At 34.1% G+C, this 22,233-nt stretch overlaps 1 protein-coding gene across 2 annotated transcripts; it reads right to left on the bottom strand.

The window, feature by feature from the left end:
• Positions 1-8,359: 8,359 nt before the first annotated feature.
• On the bottom strand, positions 8,360-20,760 carry LOC18604523 (nucleoporin protein Ndc1-Nup protein). 2 transcript variants are annotated; one of them, XM_007037049.3, is made up of 4 exons: positions 20,206-20,760; positions 19,896-20,120; positions 10,744-11,127; positions 8,360-9,165 (listed from the first exon to the last, which is right to left on the bottom strand). In XM_007037049.3, exons 1-4 carry the CDS (start codon positions 20,596-20,598, stop codon positions 8,698-8,700), a joined length of 1,470 nt encoding a protein of 489 aa, XP_007037111.3. In that variant the 5' UTR covers positions 20,599-20,760; the 3' UTR covers positions 8,360-8,697. The 2 variants fall into 2 exon arrangements, with proteins under 2 accessions (XP_007037111.3, XP_088661051.1); XM_088804925.1 differs by having other exon boundaries at positions 20,230-20,760.
• Between the last annotated feature and the right edge of the window lie 1,473 nt (positions 20,761-22,233).

Raw genomic sequence — 22,233 nt, 5'->3', positions numbered from 1 at the left:
TGCAGAAAAATTGTGATCCAACCCCTTTTCATTGCAAAATTTTTCAAACTCATCATTCTCAAATTATCCTCCATGATCACTCATTATGCTAACTATGGCTAGTCCTTTTTCATTTTTTACTTTCTTACAATAACTTAAGAATGCTTGTAGAGCATCATTCTTATGAGCAAGGAAGTATACCCAAGTAGATCTAGAATAGTCATCAACTATTACAAGGCCATAAGATTTACCTCCTAAGCTAGTTGTGCTTATTGGACCAAATAGATCAATGTGCAACAATTCAAGAGGTCTAGATGTTGACACTATTTTCTTAGTCTTAAAGGATGTTCTAACTTATTTTCTTAATTGGCAAGCATCACATATCCTATCTTTTTCAAATTTCAATTCCAACAGTCCAGCAATAAGATTTTTCTTTATTAATTTAGACATAGTATGCATGCTCACATGTCCTAATCTCCTATGCCATAACCAGTTATCATTCTTAGCATTTGCAACAAGACATACTTCACTATTCACATCAAGATCTTTAAGAAAAATTACATACATGTTCTTCAACTTTTTTCCTATAAATGAGATTTTATTTGTACTTATATCAATCACTTCACACTTAGTTGAATCAAAACATACCTTAAATCCTTTATCACATAATTGACTAATACTTAGTAAATTATGCTTTAAGCCTTTAACTAGCAACACATGACTAATTTGAGTTTGGGAACTCTTACCAACCGTACCTATACCATGGATTCTGCCTTTTGAATCATCTCCAAAGGATATGGTTCCTTTATTTCTCTTATCCAACTGAGCAAACAGCATTTCATGTCTTGTCATGTGCCGTGAACAGCCACTATCCAAGTACCAAGGTTGTTTCTTCTTGAGTTGAGCTCTTGAACATGTCTCTTTTAAGTCCAACTAAACCTACAAAACAGAATTTCAATTTTTCTTTATAGGTACCCATACTTTGATGGGTCCTTGAGTGTTAGTTGCAGCAAAGGATCCTTTAGGAACCCAAATTTTCTTAACTTTCTGCACTTTTCTTTTCTTAAAACAGTCATATGACAAATGACCATGTTTACCACAATTATAACATCTAGGTAATGCTTTAGCTGAATATTTATTGTGTTATGCATCTTTTTTTGAAGATTCATTTTTCAAATATTTTAGAGCTGTGTTTTCATCAAGAGTTATTTGCAAGGCTTTGGACTTGTTTTCCAGCTCTTGTTTTAAAAACTCAAAGTTTGTTTTTGAGTGTTCTAACTCAACTTGCAAAATATTTCTTTGCTCAAAAATAAAGGTGAACTTTTGTTTGATCTTGTGAGACCTCAACCTCTATAGGCTTGTAATTAGGCATAGACGCCATAACACGGGCTGGGGGTAGTTTCGTCATTTCCTCTAATAAGCTCTCAGAAGAAATTTTTATTATATTTTAAGGTCTAAATAGGCGTAAGACCTCATAAATGATGTGTAATGATGAAAACATGAAGAAAACTAGAAGTTTCAATAATTTTCACAATAGGGGCAAAATGGTCATTTCACCTTGGGTTAGAATTTTTAAGTTTTCATGAACCCAAGCATTTCTAGATCATTATGGACCTTGTCCTAGTGTTAAAAGAGTAAAAAGATTGTATAAAAGATTGGAGGAGAATAAGCTAATTTGTGGAAGGGCATTTTGGTAATTTAAGTGGAGTGGATAAGCTTGGGCTATAAATATCCCTTTCTTCCAGCAGCTTCTACATTCTCCAGCAGCCTTTCTTCTTCTTCTTCTTCTCTTTCACGTTGCTTCCCAACCTCCATGAAAGCTTGATAAGAAAGCTCCATAACCTTCCTCAAATAGCTCCAAATTTCATGCTTTTGGTGCACCCTTTCCATAAACCCTTGTGCTCTTCCATTCTTTCACTTTAAAACCCTTGAAAAATCTTGTTTTCATACTCTCTCTCACTAGTTAGGTGTTTTAGAGAGAGAAAAAGAAAGCTTTACAATGGTTTGGAGAATTGTTGGAAAGAATTTCAAAGTTTTAAAGCTATTAAGGTGAGTAGTAAATTTGAGTTGAAATTTTAGTGTTGAGAATGACTAGAGATTTGATTTGTGAATATTTTGTAGTTGAGATTGTTAATTCACTTTGAAATGATAGGATAGTGAAAATGGATAGCTATTTAATGGCCATTTGAAGTAAGCAAAGAGAAAGCTTTTGGACTCTATAAGTATGTGAATTAACATAATTGTTATGTTAATGTGATGATAGGTTCCAATGAAGCCACACCGTCCCAATTAGACCATTAGGGAAGTTAAATTCGGTTAAAGGCTCAATAAACACCAGTGAGTGGACTTGCATTTCAAAAACTGTTTGGGAATGTAAACTTATTTGCACTATATACTTGAATGATTTTATTTAACTTTCTTTAAAAACGAGTGCTTTGGGAACAAGCCTTTGATAAATCGATTTTATGTTGTGACATGTGGCTGTTATGGATGGTTGAACTACTACACTATGTAGATATATATATACGAATAATGTTGTGTAATGATATTGACCCGGCTATGTGCGAGTAGGAGTGCACATAAGTCGTTGCTGACTTGGCTATGTGCGAGTGGGAGTGTACATAAGTCGTTGCTGACCTGGCTATGTGCGAGTGGGAGTGCCCATAAGTTGTTGCATATGAGATGATGATGATGGGAGGGTGTACATGATGATTGATATATATATATATACATATATGGTATATGGTTGTAATGCAAAAATGTGAGCATTTGAATTGTTGAAATTTAAGAGTTTGTATGTGTTACATGTTGCTTTTGTTATTACAACAAGATGGCTTTGATTTAAGGGACAAGGAAACGTTTTTCTTGATGTTCTGATTCTCGCTGCAGCGAGAAACTCTCGAGTTTTGAAGGGGTTGGCTAGCCGAAAACTCGCTGCAACGAGAATCCATTCTCGCTGTAACGAGATTCATTCTTGTTGCAGCGAGATTCATTCTTGTTGCAGCAAGAAAACTTTCTATTTGAAACCTAAAATTTTGCTGTAGCGAAAAACTTTTTGTTTTTCTCCTCATTTGGTTCGGTTGCTACCCTATTTTCCATTTCTTTGTTACCCTAGTTAAGCATGGACTTCCAACATTAAGGAATAAATGAATTAAGTTTAAAATGAGGAGGTTTGGTGAGAAACCCTCGGCTAGTTAAGAAACCCTCGGCTAGATGATAATTTAAGTCAAGTGTCGCTGCAGCGAGGACCCGTCGTTTATTTGACTTGATTCGCATGAATGCTATTAAAGTTTTCACTCTCCAAATCCTTTGTTGAGCATGGACTCTTTTCAATAAGTGATTTTTTCATGTGGGGTTTACATTAGGGGTTTAATAAGAACTCAAATAAATTGCATTGTTTGAAAAATGAATGCATTATGATTTCGTTAAACATTCCTTATGGTCTACTTGTTCCCTTCTTGTTCACTCACTAGGTTTATACTCACCATTTTCAACTTCATGTTTTTAGATCACGAGGCAGCTGGTAACTAGGTCGTAGTGTCTTCGTATATTTAACTCTTGGTAGGTGTCTCGGCATTCAGTAGCTGTACATTCGTCCAAGTCTCTCCGCTGAAAGTTGAGAATTTTTTTTGTTGTGTATAGACAAACTTAATGTAAATTATTAAGATACATGTTGTGGACAATGTATATACACTTGTTTAGTATGCCAGTATGAGGTGGCAATGTTTAATATTATTTTGATCCTAAGTTATGAAATGTGACTTAACAGTTTATGATGGAATGATGAACATGTTAGATTAATAGGCTTGCTTGGGCTTAGTGGACTACGACCATTGGGCCAATGCCCTGGTCATGGCCCAAAATTTGGGTCGTGATAGATCTGTTCCAAATCATTTTCAAGTAATGCAGCCTTTTTTTTCAATGATTTGTATTTTGAAAAAAGTTTTTCAAATTCATCATAAAGGCATTCATATTCATCCTGTAAATCATCATAAGAATTAATGCAGGGGAATGAAGGTACCTTTGTTTCATCCTCTTGTGCCATTAAACAGATGTTTACTCTTTTCTTAGATTTTTCATCATCAGTTTTAGAGCTTGATGTGTCACTGTCAGACCATACAGCAGCCACCATTGCTTTCTTGGATCTCTTATTTTTCTTGGGGGTTTCATCTTTCAGCAATGGACACTCGGACTTGAAGTGACCAGGTTTCTTGCATTCGTAGCAGATCATCTCCTCATTTTTGTTGGAGTCATTTTGTTCCTTATTTTCCATGAAGCACCTTGGTCTTTCCTGAAACCTCTTCTAGTTAGCCTTCGATTTCTTCTGCTCATTAGTTTTTTGAATTTTCTTGCAACTAGAGCTAAATCTTCATCATCATCACAAGAAAGCTTTTCCAGCTCTTCTTCAAGAATGCCGGCTTTAAGTGCAATGCTCTTTTTCTTTTCCTTTGCTTCCCTTCGGTCTTCTTTTTCTTCTTCCTTAAGCTCCAGCTCATGAGTGAGAAGAGAAACACATATCTCATCGAGAGTGATGATGTTCAGATCTTTAGCCTTTCTAATGGCAGTCACTTTTGGTTTCCAAGATTTTGGTAGGCATCAAAGCAGTCTCTTAACTAATTCATGTTCAGGGATAGGCTTGCCTAGCTAAGTTAATTTATTTGTAATGTTTGTAAACCTATCAAACATGCTGGTGATGTCTTCACCATGCTCTATTTTGAACATTTCATAACTATGTGTTAAGAGAGCAATTTTGGACTCCTTTGCTTGAGAAGTCCCTTCATGGATTATTCTAAGTTTTTTTCACACTTGTTTAGCTATTGTACAGCTTGAGACTTTGTTAAATTCAGTGGGGGTCAAGGCACAATGTAATGTGTTGATGGCCTTAAAGTTTATTTGAACTTTCTTAGTTTCAACCTCAGTCCATTCAGACCTTGGCTTGGGCATCAACTCATTTGTTACTACATTCACGGTTGAGGGCATAAAGGGTCCATCAGTTATGACATCCCACATTTCATAATCTATAGCTCTAATATAGATTGACATTCTAGTGCTCCAATAAGGGTAATTAGAGCCATCAAACAGAGGTGGTCTATTTGTTGATTGTCCCTCAGTAACTATGGTTTTTTGTTGAGCCATTTGGATCTTCCCAAAGGATATTAAGCCTTAAAAATAGGAAACTAGCTCTGATACTAATTATTAGTCCCATTGATAAGTGCTAGAAGGGGGGTGAATAGCGCAATTTGGCTCTTGACAAGGTGTGGAACTAATTTTCAGAACAAAGAAAATAAAAACAGAGTAGACAATGGACAGCAATTTATAGTGGTTCGGTCCAAGACCTACATCCACTAACTTGATTATCCAACCAAGAATTTTCCAAACCAAATCACTAAAATAGTGGAATTCACAAGCTTCCACCAAGCTTTTACAATGGCTTTTCGCAAGTTCAACCACAACCTTTACACTAGTTTTTCCCGAGCTAAACTAAAACCCAAAGTGGTTTTTCAAGGCTCAACCACAACCTATAACATTCAAGCTTTCCCAAGCTTGAACAACCCCTTAGAGTGACTCCCTCACTCTAAGTATACAATAAGAAGTGGTAAAAGAAAGTACCTATGACCACTGGATGATCTGATTGGTACAGGATTGAGTACTAATCACAGATGCAAAGAGTAGGTGTTAAAGTGCAGACAAGTGCAGTGAAGCTTTTCTGATTTTTCAACTTTCTATAGCTCAAATCTCATTCAAGGCTTCAAAAAACTTGTTTCTCATTGTTGGAAGACCTTTTTATACTTGGAGATGAAACTCTGATGACAGTTTGGCAGTTTATATCCGTTGGAAATAGTTGATGATGAGTTCTAGTCGTTAATCTGTCTTGTAGTGCTCTAGTTCAAATTGCAGACAGAGAGCTCTTAGTCGACTAACTTGGTTGACTAAGTTGATTCTATTTCTGGTTTGCAGATTCTGGCAAAGGGCACTTAGTAGACTGACTTGGTTGACTAAGTTGATTCTGTTTCTCAAACTTTTCAGCCCGCCATTTCTCCAATTTGAAATTTGGTCAACCAATATTCTTCTTTGTTTCACCAATAAGCTTCCTTCTTGTTATTCAGTTACATCTTGTTGATTTTATCCCTCTTTTTCTTTCAAAAATACTCTTTGAAGATTTAAGAAATTAATTTCATATATTAATTTCCTGCACACTCAAATAAAGGAATTAGACACAAATAAATGGGAATATTTTATTATCATCAAAAACTAATGGAGCCAACAAACCTCTCTTGAAAATTGCTTCATAAGCAATTTTCTCTTTCACACAAAGGGAGTGGTGGCAAAGAAAGAAAACTTTTTTCTTTTTCTGACAAAAACTACGTTTTCTTTAATTGTGAAAAACTCTCATATGAAAAATAGTTAAAAGGTGACTTATATAGTTAGGTTAAAACAACTTCAATTTTGTAATTAAGCCCTCAATATTATAACACATTATAATATTGGGCCCATTACTTAATTAAACTCTCTTAATTAAGTCCTTGGAAATGAAAATCAAAATTAATTTCCTTTATATTTTGCAATCAAGGCCTTATAATTATAACTATTATTAATTATGCCTAAAACTTAATTAAACTCTTTTAATTAAGTTTATAGAAGTTAATTACTTAGCATGTGATTTAAGTCTAACTTAAATCGTCACTCTCCCAATTTAATTGAAATGCAATCATTATGTGTGACCCATTAGGTTCCCAACATGTTGGCAATGGAATTGATTAATATAAATTTCAATCAATTAATTTATAACCAATTCCATAGACCAAGATTGGCATATAGCAATGCATCATGACCACCCAATTGTTGAGAGAGTCAAAAGGTTCTTTGACAACCTTTCAGTGCACAATCTATCAGTGTAATTCATTCCTTCATCATATATCCCGGAGATGATAAGAGCTTGGTACAGTGTCTACTCTTATTGACCTCCATATTTGTTCCTGCAATTATAGCATTAGCTTTATAGAGAGTTATGAAACATTTTTCATAATCTCCATGTCGCCTTGGCCAAGGACTTCAATAAGCTAATGTTAACTAAGAACTAATAGGATATGTCCGCTAAAACACTTGAGGTGATGATTCCTATCTTGACCACTCATTTGCCTTCACATGCTTCACACTATACCCAAAAGCATCCTGTTTTGGCATCCTTGGTTAGGCACTCGTAAGGATGAAATCAAAGTATAGCACTCTACATATAAGACAACCTGGTGTCTCAAGTCTAGGGAGTATTTACACGACTGACACATGAGAAGTGTTACATAGACACTAGAGTGTATTACCAAATGCACTTCTCATGGCGGGTCATGTTCAGTGAACTTGCTCTCCTAGGCAAGCACCTATATTTTAGTTCCAAGTATCTCTATACTTCAATCTATGAGATCGATTGCTTACTTCCAAAGTAAGGAACATAGAATATATCAGTCTCTAAGCATCATTGATGTCCAGTCTCAATGATACATTGACCAGGAACATTTTGAGATTATGCTTTGATGCATAGGAATCTCATAACTGCAACCCATTACAGTTTTCTTGCAAGGATATTAATCTCATAGACTTCATCCAATTAGACTTATAACTCATTATAACTTATGTCTTATTGATGAAGGAAAACCTCTAATCATTCAACATGAATGATACTGTTGCATGATTGGAATCAAACCTTAACCAATCTCAATTGGCTGCAAGGCTCATCCCAACAGGGAGGACCAAGCACATTAGAGTGAAGTACCATGCTCTTAGAGAAGTTAAAGAAGAAAACTTTCAGCTCATTTACTATCCTACAGAAGTCCAGTTTGCAGATATTTTACTAAGGGACTCAATTGAGAAAAGTTTGAGTTTTTGAGATCAAGCTTGGGAATTTACCAGATATTCAATCAAAGAAGTTGAAAGAGTGATTGAAATCTACATGAAAAGTTCGCTGTGAAAGAAAGGCAAGAGTCAAAAACCAATCGAAGACTGAAGTTTGTGGTAGGTAATACGGTGTCATTTTATTATCGTTAGTATTGGGTGTCTTAAACACAAGATAAGAAGTCGTTTATGCAATCTTATTTATGATTTCTTGTATACGGCATACAGTAGTGTTGTTTTCTTTTCAATCTTTAATACCCTTTAGTCTAGTGTCGTTTTTAGCTTCATTTTCTTCTAGCTTAACAGCTACTTGAATATCTATTACTGTTATCGTTGTAAAAGCCTGTGCTATTTGATTTCAAATCCTATTTTTCAGTGTGCTCATATTGAGACTACATCTAAGCTTGATTGGTTTTAGATTTTCAAATTCTTGTATAAAAACTGTAATGGAAATTGAAATTGAAATTGCAGAGGAAAGATTCATTTTCCAAAATTTTCCAAAAAAGATTTCAAGGTCTCTGTTCATTCATTCAAATCTCCTTCTTTCTTCTCTGAAATCTTTGACACTTCGTAAATCACAAACAACCGAATGTAATCTAAGAGATTGAATAGCAAAACTTTGCAACTAAATAGCGCTATTAATTGATCTTAACATAATGTTGCAAGAACTTGGGCTTGATTTTAAACAAAAATGGAAAGCCCTATTCTCATTCTCACCCTGTTAATTTGCAGCACAGCTGATTTGTTCAAGGAAAGCAGCAGGGTCCAAATAGGAGAAAGCCAGCAGTCATCTTCCGCAACTTCACCATTTTCAACTTGTTTTTTCATAGTTTAGCTGGCTTGAAAGTCAAGAAAAAGAAGCAATTTCTGCAACAGCAGCTCGCGAGTTCCAAAAGGAGGTTTGCCACTACTAATCCAATCCTTCTCAAGAAGGCCAGCTTTGGCGTTAGTCAGCATCTCGTTGTGAAAAGCAGACACAATGCAGTAAATTGACGTCCTTAAAACATCAGCCATGGCATATGCTTTTGAATAAAGTGGACCGTCTCTCCTTTTACCTGTTCTAACATCTCTTCTTCCAATACTCGATGTAGCCCATTTAATGCCAGCTGGGCCCATCAAATGCAGAGATGGTTGCAAACTTGATTTTTTTCCCATGAATGTTTCAACAGCAAGCAGGCAAGCTATGAGTGTCGAGATAACAGCAGCATTGCTACCAGAGAGTTGAGCAACTCCAAATCTGTCTTCTTTATGTGAGTGTGCAGTCAAGGATGCAATTGTTCGAGCAGACCATGTGTAAAGCTGCAAAATGATGCCCATCTCAAGATTATTAAAATTTTACTTGATAAGTAAAACATAAATTGCTCAGCAATGCCACAACCGATCTACAATGCTTAAACATCCCCAGAGAAAAGCATAGAAAAGAACAAAGCATTTTCGTTTATGCCCATAAATGACTTCTGTTGCTAGAGAAAAGCATCAAATAGAACTTGAAATGGTAAGAGTACAACCTCGACCTGGAGGAGCACAATTAGCCTCAGAAACTATGTTCCACTCCGTTCATTATGTATTGATAAATCTTAGGTTATATATGCTCAGTAAGGAAACCACATGGAAGAAAAAGAATCCAAGCAGACCCAACCACAACAAAACTAATTACTGCTAACAAACAAACCTACAAAGTCATTTTTAATCAACTGCACCACTACAGATGTAATATTGCCCTGTCCATGATGAAGACAATACCTCCCTCCCCCAACCAGGTTGGGCATCAGGGGACAAATTTGGGGATCAATTTTATCTCAAGTTGGGACAGGATCAGGAATCAAACAGTGCCCATCCCTCTGCAGCAGCATCTTAATTCTTTTATTATGTTTATATTTTAAAATTAATTTAATACCGCATGTTTCTCACATTAGTGTCAAATATTATTTGCTTAGATCAGTGATAATGGTAAATCTGGAAATGTAACAATTGTAGTTCTATTTTCCACAAATAATAATCCCTCTGTCCAATTTTGCTTGTCTGTGTTTGACTTTCATGGAGTTCAAGAAAAAATCTTTGATTCTAGTGTAATTTATATTGAAAATTTTTTTTTTTCTATAAAAGTGATGTACCATGATTTTTAATACCGTAAAGTAAAAATAAAAAATAATCACGCTCTGAAATATAGATAAAGTAAAAGCATTTAGGTTTTTTAAAAAATAGGACATAGTTTTGTATATGCAAAAAAGGAAACATAAACAAAAAATGGGAGAGAATAAAACTTTTGTAATTTACAACTAGCAAAAGTATCCTTGGCAAGAAGGGGGAGAAATCCCTCCATGTTTGGGCCTTGTCGCAATATTACCAAATATAGTGATAGAAGTGCAATTTATTTGTTTGACAGAAGATAAATTGGGAAGCAAACTCAAAATTACCATTATGTACAAAAAAAAAAAACTCAAAAAATATTATCTTACTTAGTAAAAGCAAATTACACAAACAAATAGACTTGAGAGAAGACCTCCCAACCATAAGTAAAGTCATAATTATTTTTGATAGATTCAGAAAACAGGACTTTAATATTTGAGCTTGTTTTTAATTTGGACTTTACACCTTTATGAGGGCTTAATATATTTATGTAGCTAAAATCAAAGCTTTATTGAGCTCATATAAATAGGCTTGTCTTAAACTATTGAGGATAGCTTTTGGTGATTTGAGAGTTATGATTTAAAAAAATATTATAGACTCAAGTGTTTTCCCTGCTTTCAGAATTGGACTTGTAATCCTAAATATGTTTCCTAATTGATTTCGACTCTATCTTTGTGGTGTGATGGTTCTGCATCAAGACTGTTTAATAAGGAATGCATGCACACCTCCAAAAAACAATTTCCATACCTGGAAGTTGTTCATTAGTTCATAGCATTTTGAATTCATTCGTGGGTCAGTTGATGACTGCAACTGGTCAGATACTCGGTAGGCTTTACCATCTGAAGAACCTTCCAAACCTTCGCCCAATTTTGATGCAAGCTGCTCCAAAGGCCGCAAGCAAACAGCTGCAACTCTTCTGTAAGTCTCACCAGTTTCTTCAAAGAAGGCAGCTCGACGCCAATAGTCAACATTATTCTCACAAACCATACATAGATCAAGGTATGCAAGATATTTCAGAAGGGAAGTTGGAGAACTCTCCTCTAATGCAGCCAGGAGAGGCTCACTTGGATTTGTTTCTGCTGCTGCCGATCCTTTGGGTGGTGCGAATATGAACCTTTTTGTATGTAGCACCTACATCAAAACTCGAATGTATGTAAAAAGAAAGATCTTTGTTAAGGAACATTAGTGAATGTGAATAAGTATGTGCTTTGTGTACTGATAAAGGGGAGGGAAAGAATAATCAAAAAGATGATAGAGGCTTAGCATCTTGGGAGTAAATAAGAAAGATCCATGCCAAAAGACCTAAATTTGCATCCAAATCATTGGGTAAACTACAAATAGTTCATGATGAATACAGATAGGATTTTACCATGCAAGAAATTCAAGATTGAGAAGCAACTAAAAAGATAGGACTTTGTCACTTAGGAAGGCATAAAAGTTGATGCAAGAATGGTGGTGTTGCTTATGCAACAGCTCTGAGGACATATGTCCAATAAACTGACTCAGTTTTAAAAACATATGGAACTGTGAACAGGGCATGAATAGCATGGATAGATAGATTCAATCCTCTTTAGAAGCCAACAGCTAATATCATGAGTTCTTCATCCAAAAATAAGTCCTATTGGTACAAGAGAGTATGTCTAGATTAGAAAAGCAATTTATCAACTTTATTAAATTTTGGTTCCTAGAAGTTTTCTAGTAGCCTATTGTTTTGCAGAAATGGAATTTAGTCACAGTCCATTGGGTCTTATTTTGGGTATAGATAAATTATTAGGCCTTTTATGTTGACTTTAGTTCATATTAGTTGAGTGTTTTTCCAAATTCTAATCGTTTTAGGAATCTAATCTAAGTACAAGTTAGTACTCGGCTATTTGCATCCCTTTGTATTGCTACACTTCGTAAAGCTTATTTTACGGATTTGAGTTACTAAGACGACTTGGGAATTTGTGATTATGTGATTGGACACTTCTTTCTGCTTTTCTGTGTCAAATGCTACAGTACCTTGGTATACCATTCACAACTCTGAATCCGTAGCTTTCATTTGCTTTACTCCAATTCTACTGCTACAAGAAAATTCCAGCAACCATTGTGCTCAATTCCTGCCCTATTTTGAGATTAAAGTGCAGAATGTAAAGAACCTAATTAAGGGATTAGGCTACCAGAAATTTTATTGTTACTTTCTTCTATTCTATTAGCTTAATTGTAACTTTTATGTAGATTTAGTATTTTTAGATTGTTTAGGTTCTTTTACATTCAAAAGCATTTCGTTTGTTTTCCAAGGCTTTAGAGTTATATTTGGTATTTTGCATTTATATTAGGGTTTGAGATCCTATTTTGGGTTTTCCTTATCTTCTTGGGTTTTGTTTTTAAGTTAAGCTTGTTAGTATACGTCGAAGTCCTCATTGGACTACAAGTCCTAATTCTTGTAAGACTAGGACACTAGGAGTCAAGAAAAAATATCAAAGTACATAATTGCTCTTGTGGTATTTGATGCAATTAAACTAAGGTGTCACTTTTATGTGTCAGATGCCCTAGGAGAGAGAAGTAGGGCTCTGTGAAACAACCTTAAGTTCCATGCTTGAAACATTTTCCACAATTACAAACTTATGCTGGTAACACATAATCCTCATAAGAGCAACTTTAAATAGATGATAATGAAAAATAATAATTAACTATGGTAAATTCCTGTAAATTCACATACGATGCTGCTCTATTCAGATCTTAACTTGTCCATTAATGACAAGTCTTGTTAAAAAAAAAAAAGTGAAGTTGAATAAGGGGTTGTTTACTTGGCATTTTTTGCACTAAAGTCAACATATTATCAGCAAATTTCTCAACCTTTTGGAAGAATGAGTGTGCATAAGATTGGTCTCACAGTTTCTTCCTCTAACAAAATTTGCTAATCATGAAACAAAGATGGTACCAATTTTTTTTTTTTAACTCTTTAGACTTGATCTTTAAGTCATTAACACCAACTGTAATTGAGGTTGTCCAGCTTCGATCATCTGGGGAAATACTCATTACTTCCATTAATTGTGATTGTGTTAAGCCTTTAAGCTCTAAAAATTCAAAGCTAAAATCATCTACCATTTGAGAAAGAGCCATTTGGTCCAAGTGAGGCTTCATGGGAACAAACATTTGCAAGAGCTCATTAACAACTCCATCTACCATCTTCCTCAACTACTTTTATGCCAATTGTTATGTATCAGATGTTCAAGAGAGAGAGAGAAGGAGGAGAGCTCTTTGTAAAGAACCCAAACGTTTTGTTTTTTCTCAAGAATTTTCCACCTTACAAACTTACACTAGTGACAAATTTATAGGCCTAGCACCACCCAGTTTCATACTTCACTTTGATTGTGTATCATTCCCAGATGATAGACTACAAAACCATAAATTCAAATAACCATGCATACCTTGATAAGAGCAATTTCAAATAGATAACAAAAGATAGATATTAAGTACAGCAATCCATAAATCCACATGACAATGACTTGTGAGAAACCATAGGTTTTGAAACTTAGGATTTCTTCTCTTCTTTTATTTATCCTTACTAATTTTTATCTATTTCTGTCAAGAACCTAGATTAGAAAATTGTCATATTAGAACTAAAAGATCTTAAAGTTTTTGTAATTCTGGCCAACAATTAAATTGATAGATTGAAGCTCTTCATCTAAATCATGAAGAAACAGAAAATTTTGGGCTTCACTAGAGCTAGACTAGTGTCTTAGATAAGAAGCATTAGAAATTCTCAACCTAATGCAAGCAAATTGTTGAGGCAGTGACTGAAATTTATTAAACAATTCCTCAAAAGCAAAGTAAAAGAGTTGTTCAAGATAATCAAGTGTTTTTCAAAAGGCAAGAAGCACAAGGTACAAAATTCAGAAAAACTACAAAACCAAGATAGAAGTTCCATATTTTGAGGAAAAGCTTGATCCTACAGTGTTTTTCCAAAGGCTTGATCCTACATCTTAGATGAGGCAATTAAGCTAGTCGAGTTGGGTCACTTCCAAGTTCAAGTTATTCTGATCAATAAAAAATTTGAGTCATTTTAAGGCCAAGTCATTTTAATCTCAGGCCATTCTGAATTCAATTTGCTGACTTTGAAGTCAAGCCGTTGCATCATATTGAATGAGTCAATTTTTAATAATTAAGTTATTCAATGTCACATTTTACCAACATATGTGTTTCACCTCGAATTTTATTATTAACAAATTAACAAATTTTATTATCAACATATGTGTAAAGATGACATTAACAAATTAAGTAATACAAAACACAAAAAGTAATATAAATTATAAATAATTTAATAATTTAAAATTAATCATTTATTAAAAATTTATCCCACAAGAAAAACCTTTGATGATTTTTAATTTATTAATATTTAATATTTATTCTTATTGCATTGATTATTATCATTCACCAAATTTACAATAAATTAAGGTTACCAGGTCAATTAAAACTCTAAAAGTAAAAAATCAAGTTAGCTTCTTAAATGCTAGAATTTAATGGAGAGGTAAAAATTAAAAAAATGTATTTGAATATAAAAAATATACAATAATTTGTATAAACTAAAGCGCAAAATTTTAAGTTTTATGAAACTTTTTTTGTTTGCTAAAATTTTTTATGAACAATAATATACATGATTTAACTTTTGTATTGAACCAAAATGTTTTATTTGATGTTTTATTTTATTTTATTCACTAAACATATAAAATGACATCGTCTCCTATATCATTTGGCCATGCAAGTGGCCTCTTGAATTGCAATGTAAGTTATATTATATTTGATGACTATCTACTATCTACAAAAAGTGAAAGAAAGTAATATTTTTTAGCAAGTGCCTAAACAATTAATTTTATTGCTTATTATTTATCAAGACTTTTTTTTTCTTGAAGTTTTTATAATCTTATTCTAATTATATATATATATATATATATATGGATCGGGGTTGATTCGAGTGTGTGTCAATTCATGTCCGTATTGGGCAAGTTAGAGTTATCGACTTTATATGGTCAAATTGGACTAGGTAGGATTTGGGTTCAAGTGAGTTTGGCAAGTCATTCATATTCCACTCAACAGTAATATTTTGCAAAGATGAAGCCTGTTAGTTAGCAAAAATGTGATGGCGTGGTTTTGAATTAAACACAATCAGGTCATGACAACCACAAATTAGTACATGAAATAAGATGAAAACTAAATTAAAAGAAACTTATGTGCCACCTAATTATCCTGACAAGATGCATGACAAATAGAGAATTTATGAGGACCCATTATAGTATATATGTAGAGACTTGAACCTATACTTGTAAGGCGTCTTTCGTGGGCAAAACTGTGAGATCTTTTAGGTCAACGTGGACAATACCTTGTAGGTTAGATGCGAGACTCCATAGTTGGCATCAAAGCACTAACCCACCAAAATGTTGTGATACTACATTCCACATCTGACATAGATGTCATTGTTAAGAGTTAATACTCATGTAAGGTTCCAAGTCAATCACTACAGGCAACTTGAGCTTCAACTTTACAGGGTCACATGCTTTAGACTTGAAAAGTTGTTGTGACAGTGATGCTAGCACCCAAGTTGTTAGAATATTCATGGCAGACTATATGCAAAGATTTGACAAGTGAATGATTACAAATAAATTTGTGGAGATGCTAATCTAGCAGCAAATCAACTATAGTTGGTTTGATAGCTGAAAAGCAAGAGTTGCATCATGATGACCAATTGGTTTTACTGAAGGTACAACAAAATTTGGAAACCAAATATCAACAAAAAATTTTTAATTGACTTCATTATCCAAGTGTGTTCAACAATAAGATGCAAATTGCTTTATTCACGCAATATGTATACCAAAAAAATGTCCATGTGCTCTGTCGAAGCTATTTGTAGACTTTGCTAGAGAATTCTATCCCAACATTTCAAAACTAGAGGTTGAGTTTTCTCCAACAATGGGAGAGATGGAAAGAAGCTAATTGAGGGATTAAATGAAGATTCATTGTTACTTTGTTGTATTTATGGGCTTGATTGAGGATGTTTAAATTGTTTAGGTTATATTTTATGAATTAATATTTTGTTTGTTTTTCAAGTATTAGAGCTTAAGGTATATACTTGGTATTTTGCATTTATATTAGGATTTAGGATCTTAGCTTTTATTTTCCTTATCCTACTTAATTTTATTTTAATATAAGTTTATTAGTTTTCTATTTGGAGTCTAAGTGTTTGTTTAAGTCCTCATTCAACTACAAGTTACTTGTCGGACTAGGGATGCTCACTCTGTATAAATATCAATACACTCTTTATTGGAAGATATAGAATTATTATCAGAGATTTTCCAGCATTATTGCTCTTGTGATGTGTGATGCCAGCAACCTTAGGTGTGATTCCAAAAACGCTACGTATGAAGCGTAGGACAATTCTCTCTTTTCATTTCTTTATTCAATTTCCTCTGTTTTGGTCAAGAACCTCCATCAAAAACTTTCTATAAACCACCTAATCAGCTAGCTATCCTACATCAAAATCTAAACTAAATTAAGCCCTAAGTGATTCAACCATAATGCTAGTTCCTACCATACCAGAAATACCCTAATTTCCAAGCTAGCAAGCATTCCAACATCATTTGGAATCAAAGCAAAAGATCCTACATATTTTCCATCATTTATAACCATCCCTTACTCTACCTTTTTTATTTTCTATACCACAGTAATGAATCTCACACTTTCCTCAAAGTTTGAAACTTTGACAGAGAATTCTGAAACTTTTTCTGAAGATCGTGAAGTTGTCAAGAAGGATGTTTAATGGTTGAAAGGTGAAGTCCACACGTTAAACTATTGATGTGGGAATTCTAGAAACTTCCCCAGATGAGGTAAACAAACTTGAGGAGCTGTCCAATGCTTTGGCAAAAAACAAATAGAGGCAACCACTAATGAAGAGAAAATGACCTCTGATTCAACTTTAGGGCAATCTCCAGAGCCAGTCGAACAGTTACCCTGAAGTTCTACACTTGCTACTTCAGGTTTTCCCAAACCCTCCATATTCAAACACAAATGCAGAAGCCCCATTCATATCTTCAACCAATGAATACAATGATGCAAAACAGTATGTAGAATCTCAAACTTATTCTCCTAAGTTCAGAATTCTAAAACAACCTAAATTGGGTGATGAGAACAAACAACTTAAGCTGGAAGTTTCTTAATTCTATGAGTAAAGCAATATAGAAGTGTTTCCTGATTCAGTGCATGGTGTAGAAAACTTTTTTGGATCACATAACTATAAGTTATGAGAGAAAGCTTATTTTGTAGAATCAAGGCTAAAGGGAAATTTTGATGGCAAAAGTACCAACGAACACATCATGTTGCTCTTTGAACACAAGAAGACAGGAAGATTGCCATAACTTGCTAGTTTGTGCCACCTAATTATAAGCAACAACTTACTTGAAGTTCATGCAGTTGGCACAGGGAAGCGTGATTATGGAAGAGTATACTAGCAAGTTATATAGCTTGGTCAGAAGATCTGAGTTTACTAATATGATAATGTGATGATCTCTACATTTTGGTGAGAGTTGAATCCACAAGTCTCTTCGAGATCAACAATGAGTATGCTTCACATCATAATGGGTGATACAATATAAGTTGCTTAAAACTTGAAAAGATAAAACAAGGAAATTTTTATGCAAACTCCAACTGAGAGAACTCAAGATGAAAAGAATGCTGTCAATAAAATTTAGCAAAAGGCAATGGAGAGTTGACCTAATAGTTTATTACCATCAAATATTCATATTACTCACTTTCAACACCAATGAAGTTCCAAGGTAGTGTGTTTATCCAAGAACAAAAGTAAGGTTTGGTGCAACTTTTGAAGTAGTTTTGGGCATTTTTCATATCATTGTCACAATAGAGTAATTTTTTTTGGAAGGAATAATGTGCTTTTCATGACTAATAGCAAAGGCAGAAGCAAGTTCTAATGTTTTCCTTTTTATTTTCCTTGAGAAAAAAAAATTGACAGTTGAAATCTAAAAGAAGAGTGTGTTGATTAAGGGATGGTAAAGAGAGGTCTGTTTAGTCTTGCATCCTTACTTCGTATGAGGAGACACAAGGATGAAGAAAAGAAAGATCAGAAAATAGAATCTTTCAAATTAATATGAGGTGCCATGGTCAAGTTTGTAGTTTAGCTATTGCTGGTACCAATTGTTCTAACATTATTCTGGAGGTTGCCATCCATAAGCTTGGTCTTAAAAAATGCACCATATCCTAATCAATATAAGGGGGCATGGGAGAATAACAGTACATTAAAAGTTAATGTTAGCATCTTCTTTTGAAGTTTTTTGATAAATGCAATGTGATGAGCTTTTTATGAAGTTTTCTAATATCTTATTGTGGCGACTGTTATATAATAAGGTGAAACATTATGGCAACAACCACGCTTACTCCTACAAGCATGGTGGTTTGATTATGGAGTTTACAATTACCAAAGACACTAGGCCAATAAAGCTCCAAAGAACTGTTGGTTCTTCCCTTCTAAAGTGGAATAGTAAGGAAGATGGCATTTTTGGGACAGCTTCTAACCAACAGAGGCAAGTTCTATTTAGAGGGGGAGAATTGATAGAATACCAATAGCTTGGTTAGATAAATTTCGTACTCCACAGGAGCCAAGGGCTAATATCATGAGTTCTCTGTCAACAAAGAAGTGCTTTTGGTCCAAGGGAAAATGTCCTTGGTAGCTAATTAGACATTAGAAAAATAATTTTTCAACTTAATTAAGTTTTGGTATTTGGAGGTGTTTAGGTCATTTTTTGTAATGGTACAGATTTAGTCATGTTCATCAGGTCTTACTTTGGGTTTGGATCAATTTTTGATCTTTTATGTGGTATTTAGTTTATATATAATGAGTCTTTGTCCTAATTCTAATGGTTTAGGAATGCAAGTCCATGTAGGACAAGTTAATTAGCATTTGCCTATTTGTTCTCTTTGTATTGCTAGACTTGGTAGAGTTGATTTCTAATAAAGATATTAGAAATTTGAGAATTCTTGGACAAATTGGTGATTGAGTGATTGGAAATTTCCTCTCTTCTAACTCTTATTTTCACAAATTTGAAACGGTAACCTCAATATACCCTATTGTAATTCTAGAAAAGCCAACCCTCTTTTGCCACAAAATTTCAAATAAACTTAGCTGTAATTCCAAGAGCCTAAACCTAATTCCTACATTAAACCCTAAGGAGAAGTAAGGAAAAAGGCACTCTAAACTCACTCAAAAATATGCACAAACTTCTACATATCTTCTTCTTGCATGAATCTGTTTTAAGATTTTTGGCATTGTGAGAAGCTTTGGAAGTTGAAAGAGAAGTAACATGGCATAAGAGATAAATAAGGCTCCATTTGGTTGTTCCTTTCATCACTGGCTGCTTGCTTCAAGCAGCCAAAAGCAAATTTAGATGCAAAATGTTAATGATACTTTTGAAGAATTTAGAGTGAAATTGTAATTCTTTTAGAACAAAATGCATGATTTTAATTTAGTATAGAATAATTATGCTAGCACTGATGTCGAGGTTTAGCCATTTGTGCATTTTCAATCAGTTATGATTGCTTTCGCTATTTGTCATTTGTTTTCTATTCATTTTTTATTTTTTTAATATTTACTTTCAATTCATTTTTTTGCAAAAAAAGAAGAAAAAAAAAACAAATAGCAAGTAGCAAGTACCAGAAACAAAACCTAAGTAATTGTCATTCAAAGTGACAATCAGCATGCGGTACCTAAAAGTTTGCATCACGGAGAAAAACATTTGGCTTCCAATGAATTTAATCCATTAATTCAAATAATGCAGTAGTAATGCTGGGACTATAAGTAAAGCAAATATAATTTTGTAAACAATATGACAGCAATTTACGGGTTTTGAACCAACCTGTTGTAAATGATGAGCTAATTCCCAACAGAGAAACAGAGAAAAGCTGACAGAATAAGAGATTACATGTTGAGCAAACAAGTTTCCCAGCTCGAGTTCAGTGTTAAAATGGTGTGGCAGAAATACCAACAGCAGAGCTGAAAATAGATAAGCTGCAGCAGAAAGCTTTAATGCTCGTATGATAGCGGAAGGGATCCCCATCTTGAAGCTAAAGAAAGGGGAACGCTGTTGACAGGAGCAAGCAACTCAAATCAGTAAAAAATATTGAAAAGACATTTAAAAGAAAGGAAGAGCAACAATAGCATTTGACCTGAATAATGGGAAAATGCAATACCCATCTCCGCTTATATATATAAAAGAAGGCATAGAACAACCCGGAAGCAAAACCCTTAAACCCCACTCTCCCATTCACTCCACAAAGGGACACTGCCGAGACATAACCCGACACGGCCGCGGCTCCCAGCATAACCGGCAAACTGCGTCCAAATTTACGCTCGGGAGATGAGACGGCTGAGAGGGAGACAGAGAAGAGCAGCTGGGAGAGATGAAAGCTCAAAAAGGAGATGAAGATCGCAGCGGGGGAGCGCCCAGAGACGATCATTGCGGTGAAAACCAAGAAAATTAAACTACTTGGAATGGACTGCCATATTAGGAACTCTACCAACCGATTCTTCACTACCATGCCTGACTCCGCTGAATGCATACTGTTTGCTCTTTTCTGATTCTGTCTTCCTTTCCAAGGATTTTACTTTTGGCTCGCGCCTGTTGTCTCTACCACTGCTTAGACCGTCGAAAGCTGCTTCTAACCTTATGTCTTAAGGGGTTTTGGTTTTTTTGGCAATGCCTGTGTTTCAAGGAATATTTATTTTTTAATATGTTTTGTTTAGACAATAATAAGTTTATATATATATATATATATATATATATAATAGTGAATTTTTTTAATACTAGGTAGTTCACGCGCGTATTGCCGCAGGTAACTATTTTTATGCATATTATGAAATTAATTTGATGAAGTATTTTATTAAATTTGTTTATACAAAATAAATAGTAGTGTCTATGTCTGTGATTAAAATTGACTAAATGGATTGATAAAATAGTAAAATGAGGAGGATTATGTTAAAACATCAATTGTTAGGTTACATACTAAAGACATGTGAAATAAATAGTTACTAAATATTGTTCATACATATAAATATTAAACGTTTGTTAAAGGATGTCTTACAGTACCATTGACTTAGTTGTAATTGTTCAAAAGCTGTACACAAAATATTGGTTAAGTGTTCCTGGACAAAAGATATTGATTGCTGGATTATCCATTAATTTTTATTATAGTAGGTTCAATATAGAGGAGCTACAAAAATGATGCTTCAGTTATGGTAAAAATCAATTTTTCCTATTTCAAAAAAGCTTCTTTTTTGTACTTTACCTTGTTGCTTTCCTGTTGGTTTACCTATTAAGACAGAATCATCAAGCATGATTAGTTTGCTGTTTAGTATTTTGTTAGAGATGTAATAAAGAGCATGTTTATATTTATAGTTTACCTACTAAATTTTGATTTTTTTTTTTTTTTTGCTTGGAGACTTTTTTGGGAAGAGTTGTTTTGAGACTTGTGTGATTGTTGGTGATGGTGGTACTTTCATTTGGGGTTGTGTCATAGTGAGCGGTGATGTTTGAATGGGTATCAGTTCCGGGCTTGTTGAACTTGAGGCTACTTCAAATCTTGAACTTTCAAGCAAGGCTTGTTTGATAGTGTTACAGTAAAAAATCTTGTACATTATCAGACTTTGGTCGATGGCTTTTCCTATAAAACTAATTTTGTAAAACCCGACCCTATAAACACATGTCATGACATACATGCACTGAGTAGCATGTTATTATGCTAGGAAAGCACCTAAGAATAGACGAAACCTAGTATCGTATCTAATGGTACACTTGAGTTGATTTAACCTTGAACTAGTTCAAATAGGAATCGTAGAATAAAATCTAATATTTTATAGTCAAAGAATGACTAAAAATGATTGTTCGGAATTCGAGGGTTCATTAGGGGTAAAATTAAAAATTTTGATGTTCAGGGGCAAAATCGTCATTTTACCACTTAAGATAATAATTTGATAATGGAGTGAAATTTTTGACCAAGATTAACTATTTGGAGTATAATTTAATGATAGGAAGTGAAAAAGTTTAATTCTGGTGATTTTTGGAGTGTAAGGGTAAAATCGTAATTTTGTCACTCGCGGACAAAATTTGAGATTTTGAGAGAATTTAGATCAAATTTGACAAATTGGAGAATGGTATGAGTATAAGGGATGAAAAATATGTCTATGGGCAATTTTTC

The sequence above is a fragment of the Theobroma cacao genome, chromosome 3 (genome assembly GCF_053813885.1).
Source record: "Theobroma cacao isolate CCN51 chromosome 3, ASM5381388v1, whole genome shotgun sequence".
Lineage (NCBI taxonomy): Eukaryota > Viridiplantae > Streptophyta > Magnoliopsida > Malvales > Malvaceae > Theobroma > Theobroma cacao.
Note: the sequence above shows the minus strand (reverse complement) of the source record. Positions and strands in the feature narration are given on the sequence as shown.